The 11,867-nt window shown below is 32.2% G+C and overlaps 1 protein-coding gene across 1 annotated transcript; it reads right to left on the reverse strand.

Moving 5' to 3' along the window:
• Window positions 1-1,592: 1,592 nt before the first annotated feature.
• On the reverse strand, window positions 1,593-7,176 carry LOC128724962 (uncharacterized). The gene is made up of 7 exons (XM_053818685.1): window positions 7,149-7,176; window positions 6,072-6,449; window positions 5,580-5,929; window positions 4,722-4,946; window positions 2,595-2,963; window positions 2,269-2,422; window positions 1,593-1,987 (listed from the first exon to the last, which is right to left on the reverse strand). The coding sequence occupies exons 1-7, from the start codon at window positions 7,174-7,176 to the stop codon at window positions 1,593-1,595; spliced, it is 1,899 nt and encodes a 632-aa protein (XP_053674660.1).
• Window positions 7,177-11,867: the final 4,691 nt, after the last annotated feature.

Raw genomic sequence — 11,867 nt, forward strand, 5'->3', positions numbered from 1 at the left:
TACCATGAAGATTACTTCTTCTGCGAAAAATTCGCTAAGGAGAATTCTCTCTTCTCTTAACCTCCTTTTTTTTGTTTTCTAGTAGGGCTCTGGCTTAATGGCTCGTAGTACGAGCCAAAAGCCGACCCTCCTCCGGAGTCTTCGACCCACATCTTACTTTTGGTGCGTTCTTGTCTTGGTTCGGTTCCCTTTGTCAACGGTTTTCATAACACGTGGATTAGTCAGGTCACTGCCTTTGGCTGAGATGTATTAGTGCACTGTTGTCGCTAAGGGGTTAGTCGTGTCAGATGTCTGTACTTTTCGAGTGATACACTGTGACTTGGTGTCTAACTAAACATCGTTCAAACGCCAGTAAACAATGTTCAAACGCAATTTTAAATTTGACACTTCGAAAGTTATTTGTTTACATGATCGAGTTTTAATTTCGTTTGTTGCTTTTATTTGCAAAGATCATTGGGATGCAATTAGAAAAAAAATAATTCAGGCGGATTCTACGTAAAAAATTTAAGTGTCTGAGCAATTGTAGCAACGCTGTTACCTTTTTCGTTCGCCAGCACAATACGTTCTCACTCTTCGTTGGAAGTCGTTTTACGTTTTTATGGATTTTGGGATGGTATTTTTTCATTAAATCTATCAGCCATGTCTAATGCGGTACGAACAAATTAGTTTTTACTGGGCGTAAATATCCATCTACCATCGATATTGTAGGTGACCATTGATTGTCTCTAGTACATGACAAGTCAAGAAACAAACCAGGGTAATATAAACGAACATAAACATTTGGGAAAGCTAATTTGTAGTAGCGTTTGAACAATGTTTACTGGCGTTTGAACGATGTTTAGTTGGACACCAACTTTTTACTTGGACGTCAAATGTTTACTATTTGTTGAACAGCGCTGCAAATGAAGCTGACAAATGTTTACTTGGGCTCGAAAACGGTGTATATATATATATATATATATATATATATATATATATATATATATATATATATATGCATGTATAAATATATATATATATATATATATATATATATATATATATATATATATATATATATATATATATATATATATATATGCATGTATAAATATATATATATATATATATATATATATATATATATATATATATATATATATATATATATATATGCATGTAGAAATATATTTATACATGCATATATATATATATATATATATATATATATATATATATATATATATATATATATATATATATATATATATATATATATATATATATATATATATATATATGCATGTATAAATATATATATATGTATATATATATATATATATATATATATATATATATATATATATATATATATATATAGGCCATATATATATATATATATATATATATATATATATATATATATATATATATATATATATATATATATATATATATATATATATATATATATATATTATTGATAGATATCAATCCGTGTTAATACAACCAAACATTACACAAAATTAAAGAAATGTAAACAAAGCAAATCACTAAAATATTAATATTATGCAAAACAAAATTAAAGTCATATACAGTCAATAAAATTGAATTCAAATAGTAAGACCTAAATTTGGTACAGAAAATCCCCGCAGCTTATCATTTATCTTGAGTCGAGGTTGTGCTACCATGGATGGCGTAAGGATCGAAGTTTTTGAACACAGAATCACATTCGAATCAAAATCCAATGCTGATTCGTTATTCGCTTTGTTTTCTATCAACATTTTTTGATCTTTCATTCCCGATGATTTAGTGTTGTTTTCTATTTTGGTGGTGATGATTGGTGATGGCGAATCAGTATTTGCTCGTTGAACTTCGTATTGCTCTCGAAAACTTTTATCAGTTGTGCGGTCTGCATTACTACAATAAAATTGTATTTCTTGCGTGGATGTTGCTGCAGCTTCTAGTTGCTTTAAATTGAAATTTTCTGCTTCACCCATTGCCGGAGCTAGTAAGGGAGCATTCATCTTAGTTAACTTTGTGACGTTTGATTGTAATTTATTAGTATTAGATTTAACAGCATCCGAAAAAAAAATTGATTTTTTATAGCATGAATATCATCAATGTGAGAAGGAAGTCCACGTTCAATTTCTAATGGTATGCCACTAATGCTAGATGATTGCTTCAATACAGGTTTATCATTGGACAGTAATATGGAAGAAGAATCTTTCATTTCTAAATTACCATGATATTCTAAAAGGTGCATTTCTAAGGAAGATAAACTATTACCTAAGGCAGCGTTTCGCTTAAGGTTTGCATTACTCTCTGTAGTCGTCGAAGAGCCGCTTGAAGTACTGACTGTAGACAAAGTTGTTGCAAAAGCTTGTCGTGGTAGACTACTGTAATGAACATCGATTCTGTGTCGATAACTTGCCGGTGGAGTCTGAAATTCAGAAGAAACGAACAATAATATAACGTGCACCTGACATATTGTTATCGATATCGAGTTTGTAGTATATCGTAGCACATCATTCATTCAAAAAATAAAAGACAAATAAAATGGCTCAGGATTTAAAATCTCTATAAACAAATATATCAATATTCAAACAATATACCTTCGGAGTGGTAGGACTCACTGCCGTCTGTTGCAAATTTCCGTGGCTGCCATGATGAATTGGAGATGATATCAAAGATGTTACCGGTGCAGACGACATGCCTACCATTCTTGTGTTAGTAATAATGTGTGGCCTTTTGAGCATACTAGATGCAATCGTGTTATTATTAAGCACATTTGTCAACGTCGATCCAGGTCCATTGGTAGGACCACCATTAACTAACGCAGTAGAACCACCAGTGCTGGTTATAAAATTTGTACGGAGTTCTAGATTTTCTCGTTCTAAAGCTGCTTGTTGAAGTTTAAGCTCACTCATCGCTGACATAAGTTCCAGTTTTTGGGTTTCTAACGAAGACCTCGAAAGCATTTCCTATCAAAACAGCAAAACGTGAAAATTAATAAGCAATACAAACAAATCAAAAGTTTTACAATAAATTTTTATATTTTTAAGATATTTTACAATCTTTTTTTTGAATAATCAATTGTTTAAAACAAGAAAAAATGACCCATGAATGTTACAATTTAACACCAACGATAAAATATTATACAAGCAAATGATACAGGCACATATAACCGCATTTAAAATGTTAGCATGTGGTAATAATAGAATATTATTTGTATAAAAAATTCAACATTTGACTATGTTCTACATAGTTTTACTTAAATTGTCTTGTGTTTATTTGATCTTAAAACGAATGAAGAAAAGTAGAACAAAATATGGTTGTTAGGTTAGATTAAGACACCGGAAAATGGGTGAAAACTAATATTTACATTATATGATCAATGCTGCAAATATTTAAATCAAGTGTCATACCGCGTTTTGAAAAAGATATTTTTTCTTCTTTTGATTGAAGGAAAATTGATACTTCAAATAACGAACAGATTAAAAGCTTTAGGACTGAATTGAGCAGATGGATAGGAATAAGGCGTTGGTAGTATGGGAGGTAGAGAAATGAAATTGAGGCTGGGAATTGATTTATAGACGAATTTTTGAACCTAATTGTCAAACTTTAATTTGTCAAACTTTCATATATATTGTATTTTTTCCACCTTCTGGACGTATAGTCTGGCCGATACACTATAAAATTGTCAAAATGTAAAAAGTTGGTTTTACATTACACATCACCAAATGAAATAAAATTAATTCATAACATAACAATAGAAATCTTGAAAATCAAAAACAATAGATTCCAACCAGTACAGTGAAGTTCTTTTCATAATTCTTATAAATCCATGTTAAGCTGTATGTCCAAGTATTAATCCATTTCCAATTTAACTCAATCAACAAACAAATACTTTTTTACGTTGAAATTAATCCATGTCAAAATGAAGAAAACCATTATAAATTCCAGTTAATAACCAAAAAAGGGATATTAGAATAGAACACACGTATTACAGTAATATTTATTTAAAGCCCATAGTTTGGCAACCCAACTGACAAACGTCTTGTAACGATATTGTTTTGATGAATTTTCAGTGTGTGAAATTTTCATAAAAGGTCATTCACTATAGTTTAAGGACCTTCAATGATATAATGCATACTACAACAATAAAAGTTCTCCAACTCAATATAACACAAACATTGAACATTCCAGATTAATTATAACTGTGATAAACAAAAACCAAAATTCGTTGCGTTTAGCATTTTATATGCAATCAAAGAATAAGTACGAAACAAAATAATATAGAAAATGTGAATGCAAATACAAGTAGGAAGGTAATTAAGAGACAAACTTGATACATTAATCTAAAGTGCAAATAAAAACTCGTGAGCTCGTGAAAAAGTGTAAAACATTATAATAAAACTACTTTGAATGAAGACAGAAAGTAAAATAATAAAATAAAAAAGATTTTTGTTGCATAAACAATTTGAACGGTAATGCCAAAGTTTGGTTTTGATTTAATCAATAATGTATTGGTCATTTTTGTTTTATTTCAAAATATTGTACTTTAAGCGTTCTGTCAACATAACAATGTAATCAAATAATAAGAGACAAAAATATTCAAAGTAAAAAAATATCGGAAAATACGTCAAAACTTATAATATTGGGAAAACATGGTAGAGGGTGGAAAATAGTGTAGATAAAATTATACTCAAAACAAATAAAAATGTAACTTATAGCGGTACTTTTTGTTTGTCAATCTGGATGCCAACTGTTTTTGCAAATACGCTTACTCGCTGCAGTAGATCATCCGCATTTGACAGAAGTTGGTTCTTCTCTTTTATCGTGTTTTCTAATTCATTTATTCTGGAGGTCTGGGATTGAACTTGTTCAGTAAGTGCTTTAACTTGCAGTGCAAGAGCTTCTTTATCTGTTTGAAAACGCCGTAAACGTTCATCTGTATCCTGACGCTGTTAAAGAAAAAAAATTAATGAGAAAAAACAAGAAAATTACGCATATTAATATGTACATGATATATAAATTGAGATAGAAATAAGTGTAATCTAAAACGCCGTTGACATGGTTCATGGTGGTGAATAAATATCATTATATATATATATATATATATATATATATATATATATATATATATATATATATATATATATATATATATATATATATATATATATATATATATATATATATATATATATATATATATATATATTTATTTATTTATTTAAATATACATATATATATATACATATATATATATATATATATATATATATATATATATATATATATATATATATATATATATATATATATATATATATATATATATATATATATATATATATATATATATATATATATATATATATATATATATATATATATATATATATATATATATATATATATATATATATATATATATATATATATATATATATATATATATATATATATATATATATATATATATATATATATATATATATATATATATATATATATATATATATATATATATATATATATATATATATATATATATATATATATATATCTTCCTCTTTACTCCTATTGCAAACCTTGGCATTATGATTCCATTGCGATCGATGATCAAATGAACAGCATAGGGCAGTTGGTGTGTAATAATAGTTTCGACAACAGGCGCTGGAACAGGATACGTCTTGACTTCTTTTGCTTTGTTGATGACAATAATAGTCAATCAATCTCAATTCTTCTCTGCTTTGGTGTTGATGGTGGTAGTGTGGATTACTCCAACAAAACTGAGGATCCCAAGCGGATATGGGCGGCAGTGGCGATAGGTTACGAATGTTAGAGGAAAGCCGAGAATTTTGATGAGGTGGACAACAATGATGTTGACTCTCGCAACGAATACTGTTATAGTTGATAAGGCTTGAAGAATCATGAAAATCTTTAGGTAAAAGACATTGAAAACACCATGTAATTATTAAGCGCAATATCTTTTAGACATATTCACAAGAAGGTCAATGACATTTAGAAGCCAAAGCTTACAACTTGCTGACCATCTTTGAAATTCTACAAATTTGGCTCACCTTTTAAATTTAGACTACGATTACTCGACACATCAACATGCTTATACATCTCAGAGGAAGAAGATTTTTCCTTAAGTGAGTGTGTACTGCGACTTTTGTTATCTCGTTCATTACGGGTAGATCGCAGACGTCGACGTCGGTCTAAACTGCCCGTTTCTCGTGTAGGTCTGGGAGGTTTTCCGTTAGAGATAGCGCTACCTATATCAACTGTATCAGATTTAGCTGATTGTCGAGAATGTCGAACATGTTGTGGCTGCGATAGACTGCGTTGATCGCATGAAAGCGATCTTTGGTCGGATTCTATGGAAGCTTTTGGAGCTTCCATCTTATCTTGAGTACATACCCAAGAAAAATCATCGTCACAGCACGTAGAATCGCCTGGTAACGTAAATAAAAACACCAATACAAGCATGTATATTTTTTGGAATTGCAAATTATTCACATGAATATTTTTAAAAGGCATTATATATGAATAAATAAAAAGTGATCGTTGTTATTCGAAAACATAGTGACAGATAGATATCCTAGAATAGACGTTGGCATGGAAATGTATTTACAACAAAAAGTAATATTTTGATAGCAAAAATACAAAATGAAGCAAAAAGATAAGCGAAAGGAGACAGAATAGTTTGCTCGAATCGGAAATCGGACAGCATTATATATATTTTTTTCTTCTTTGGCTTGAAGTGTCTTTTTAACTTCTTCAGTGAAAACTGCCCATCAATAAGTAAAAATAATAAAAAAAATAAAATATACTGTATCTATACATCGTATTTATTTTAATCCGAATAATAACAAAATTAAACGGTATACCTCTAGTCTTGAAGTTGGATTCAGAAAAAATCCCAAATCATTCTGGAAGTTTATTAAAAACAAACGAGGAGCTGGCAGTGGAGGCAAACGTGGTGGATTACCTTCTTCTATGAGCTTCAATGGCTCAGTGGTTTTGCGGTGAACATAATATCTGCGATGCATTCGCAGCTCACTTTGCTTCAATGTACTCAAATGGTAGCCTGGACCAAAACAGTCTTGCTTCTGCCCTGGAGCCCATTTGCGAAGAAGTCTTCTTGTCCATACCGGTGTTCTCCGAAGAGCAGGTCTGCATGGCTATTGACGACTTGAAACTTTCCTACGCGTTTGGGCCTGACTACATTCCCAGCGCAATAATCTTAAACTGCAAGGAAGCTCTGATTCCAGTCTTGACGTCGCTATTCAACAAATCCTTGCAGTTGGAATGTTTCCCCAGCCGGTGGAAATCGTCTTGGATGTTTCCGGTATTCAAGAAAGGGGACCAAAGCCTATGTTCAAACTACCGCGGAATCTCCATGCTGTGCTCCTGTAGCAAACTGTTCGAGCTCTTGGTTGCGAGATACTTCATGCATGGAAGCACTCTCTAAGTACTGACCAGCATGGATTCATGCCAAACCGCTCAATCGAGACAAATCTAGTAAGCTTTTTGAGCCACTGCTACGCCTTCTTGGACCAAGGCATGCAGGTTGACGCCATTTACACCGACTTTCATTCAGCTTTCGACTCGGTCAACCACGCTCTACTCCTAGCCAAGATGACTAAATATGGAGTAAACGTTGAGCTGGTGCGGTGGCTCAAGAGCTTTCTGACCGATAGGCGCATTCTAGTCAATATTGGTGATGCCTTCTCGTCTCCATTCTCGAACGCATCTGGAGTACCGCAGGGCAGCATACTGGGACCTTTCCTGTTTACGTTATTCATCAATGACATCACGTTATGGATTCCTGGCGCATCGAAGCTGCTGTATGCTGACGACTTGAAAATTTTCTCGCATGTGCAAGGACTTGATGACTGCCAGCGGTTACAACTGTGTCTTGACCGGCTTAATTCGTGGTGTGCGACTAATTGTTTATCCATTAATGTCAACAAGTGTTGTGTTGTGTCTTTCTCAAGGAAAAAGTCTCACGTCTCGTTTAACTACTCACTGTCAGGGTTCTCAATTCCTCGTGCTGTCCAAGTTAGAGATCTAGGTGTTTTACTTGACCAGAAGCTAGTTTTAACGAACCACTTTGACTATATTGTCTCAAAAGCTCTTCGTTCTCTAGGCTTCATATTGAGAGTCTCCAAAGAGCTCTCAAATAACCCATTTACGATCAAAAACCTATACTGCTCTATAGCGAGACCCATTTTAGAATTTGCTTGTGTTGTATGGTCTCCCATTCACCAACAACATATCAACAGACTTGAGCTTATTCAAAGACGATTGACGAAATTTATCTTTAACCGATTGACTTGGGCTAATAGGGTCAACAAGGCCAATTATAAAACGAGGTGCCTTCTTTTTGGCTTGGAGTCGCTCGAGCACAGAAGAAAAATGGTCAAATGTTTGTTTGTTTTTAAACTATTGAACGGCAACATCGATGCTCCCGCCATCTTAAGTAAGATAAATCTCACGGCTCCTAGCAGGTCGTTGCGACCCAGACAGTTGCTGGCGGTTGACTTCCAGCGTAGAGAGTACGGCACCATTGACCCGATGGTTCAAATGGCTAGGGAATTTAACGAGATGTACCATGTGATCGACTTTAACCATTCAATGTTCAGTGTTAAAATGCGTCTACGTGCCCTTTACGGCTTGTGATTTATGTGATTTATGTGCTAATCTATTTATTTGCGTCTGTATATTTTGCGTCATGTCTGATATGCGTTTTCTTGTTAAGCTTTGTTTGATTGATTGATTGATAGTTCTGTCTTGTAGGCCACTCGAGCCAGAAGATTTAATTATAAATAAATAAATAAATAAATAAATAACTAAATAAATAAATAAATAAATAAATAAATAAATAAATAAATAAATAAATAAAAATGTGTTTGTTTTGGTTATTACTAAAACCGCAAAATGAATTTAAAAATTACTGGTGAAAATGCTCTGCAGGCCTACATAATGTCTTTTGCAATTTTCACCGTCCCATATCATATGTTAGGACCATTAAAATGGTGCTAGCCAACGTATTGGCGCAAAAATGATGAAACACAATAGAAAACAGAAAATGTTGTGTTCTTGTTCACGAACACAAATAGATCACAATCAATTCATTAAAATTGAAAAATACTAATGAGTCTTACACTTTTCTTGCTATTTCCTATCCTACCAAACACGATTTTTTCGATTTCAATGCTAAGCAGTAATTAACTCCTTTCGACCTCCTTAACAGTCTTTCGATTTTTGAAAAAAGGATAAAAAAATTGTCACCCGTTTTTATTTGTGTTTTGGAAAAAACGTTCTATAAAATTCATAAAATTTAAAATTTCGTTTGTATTTTGTTGAGATTTAATGCAAAAAAATGATAATTTGCTCAGCGTATTAAAACATTACTTAAAAACTACTCTGTTTTTTTTTTCAATATCATTGAATTCTATTTTTTTTAATAATTACTTATTTTAAATTTCACCTTTGTTTTCTTTTGACTGGAGCAAAGAATGTTATTCATAGTTTCATAATAACATCTAGTTCCTTGTGTAGCTTTTTACCGGATTCGCTTCTGTACGAACAACAAACTTTGCACTCTCGTCACTTGAGTCAAAAAGTTTATTTTTTTTATTTTACTGACGACCAGGCCGTTTTATTTTCAAAACTTAATTTCAAGTTCAAAAATACATACTTCATTCATTCTAATTCTATAATTTCACATAATCCATGGCTGTTAGAGATTTATAAAATTATTACAATTTGACTAAAAAAGTAAAAAATCTCAACATATATTCATGGAGAATCTATACATACTCATAAAAAGTGAAGGAATAACAGCGCTCAAGGCAAATGAGGAGGAATAAAGAAAAACCAAAACTGCCCGAGCAATGCTCGAAAAAATCAGTAGATGCACACTCAGTGTGCCATCTCAGAGGCAAAACTGTGAAGGGGTTAATTCGAATAGGTTCTGGATTGTCGTTGTTGTTATTTATTTAAAAACGACCTAGTCGTATTTAGAGGTTCTGGATTATCAAATCGCCGGATGCATGGTTTCGGTGTAATAAAACATGTGTAATAAAAAAAAAGAAAACTGCACCTCGCCGCACTCTCGTTTCTCGTCCGTCTCCCCGTTTAATATCAGTCACCCACAATACTTTTGTATCTCTTTTCTAGCAGCGCAACGCTTTCTTATCATAAGCCATAACGATTTTCATGCAGGCGAATGCGCTACACTAACGTGCTTTGCGTCATCAGCCAACAAACGCTTGCCAACGCACATGGCTAAAATCAAGATTTATTCCAAGTACTGAATCGCGATGGAGAGTAAGCTCCCTTTATCTGCATCGTGCAAACTTGATAAACGGGTAAAGTTTAGCTTGCTATTTGTATAAAACATTACCAAGGCACTAAGGTGCGCAAACGATGATTTTTTCGTCAGATATGATAAAATTGGTAGCACTATGATGTTCAGTCGGCCATAATGTTACTATGGAAACAACAGCTAAATTCCATTTCTTCCTAGACTTTGCAGTATGTTTTATATATAAATTAGCTGTCGCTTCTTTCGTATGATCCAAATATGGATCTTGGAAGCAAATAAAACTCGCCAGACTTCGGTGGGCCGGTGACCAGACAACGCAGCCCGTATGTTTCTTTTAGGCTGCCTACAAAGACCTATGTACGTCGGAACAAGGTCAATCATAAGTCCTTTTTTGTTCTAAATCCAATCGTCAATTCGAAATCCAATATTGTTCATCGAAAATCAGACAGCAAGCTATGAAAATACCAAAATTTTAACCTTTTACAATTTACATCTTCTAAGATATAAAGCTTCAAACTCAAAAAAGTTTGAATTTTCATCGGTTCAGTACTCATATAACATTAAATATTTCATTATTACTTTTCACTAAACTGAGCCTTCTCCGCACAGTGGAGAGGTCCCGTTGTTGTGCCATTAAGGAAAAAGATTTTTATGTATAAAATGGACGTGTCAATAATCAATAAAAACATAAATTAGTTTGTTTTTGAACACATGTCTGTTTTGCTTGTGTCAATTTAAGCTATTATAACGCTTTTGGGTTAAAAACTAAATCAAAAAGTTTTCCTAGTTTAGTAACAAATTTTAAAAAATTCGATATTATTCATCTCTCATTTCTCTTCGGAAATATTAGCATATTATGAAGAAAATATTATTATACATATTATGAAGAATTTATTATTATTGTCAAATGCTTCGAACCCACTTCGAACCGCAAATGTGTCAAACATTTTAATTAAATATTTTTATTGAGTAGTTTTCACTCTTTATATTATGTCTTTGCTATTATTTACTTATTGATGATGAATAATATTTAAAATTTTTCCTGTCACTAACTATTCTAATGTTGGGGATGTATATTTAGCATTGTACTCTTCGGTCATGTTATCCATGAGTATTTAAACAGCTGCTCTTTTCTGTTGTTAAAGAAACTATTTCTCTTGTTTTATTGTTTGGTGTTTGCTTCACAATTATTTTTTAAAAATTCACAGATATTGAAAATATCAAACTTTCTTTAAAACCACAAAATAACACAAAGAACACATAAAGTAAAAATACCAACACTAAAATTTTATATTTATATAAAACATATTATTAACCTCATTTTCGGCATCAATGTGACATATCGCCTTATAAACCCTAACCATTCCAACCACTAAATGATCGCTATATTTTTTCATTTTAATCACCTGCTTTATGTTTGGGAGGGTAACAGCGTTGTTCACCATTGTGGACTAGCATTGATTCCCATCCACGATCCCGACATGTTAGGCGTTCAGCATCACGAAGCTCAATCCGAGACAACGAAATCGAGCGAAGA

The sequence above is a fragment of the Anopheles nili genome, chromosome 2, assembly GCF_943737925.1.
Source record: "Anopheles nili chromosome 2, idAnoNiliSN_F5_01, whole genome shotgun sequence".
Taxonomy (NCBI): domain Eukaryota; kingdom Metazoa; phylum Arthropoda; class Insecta; order Diptera; family Culicidae; genus Anopheles; species Anopheles nili.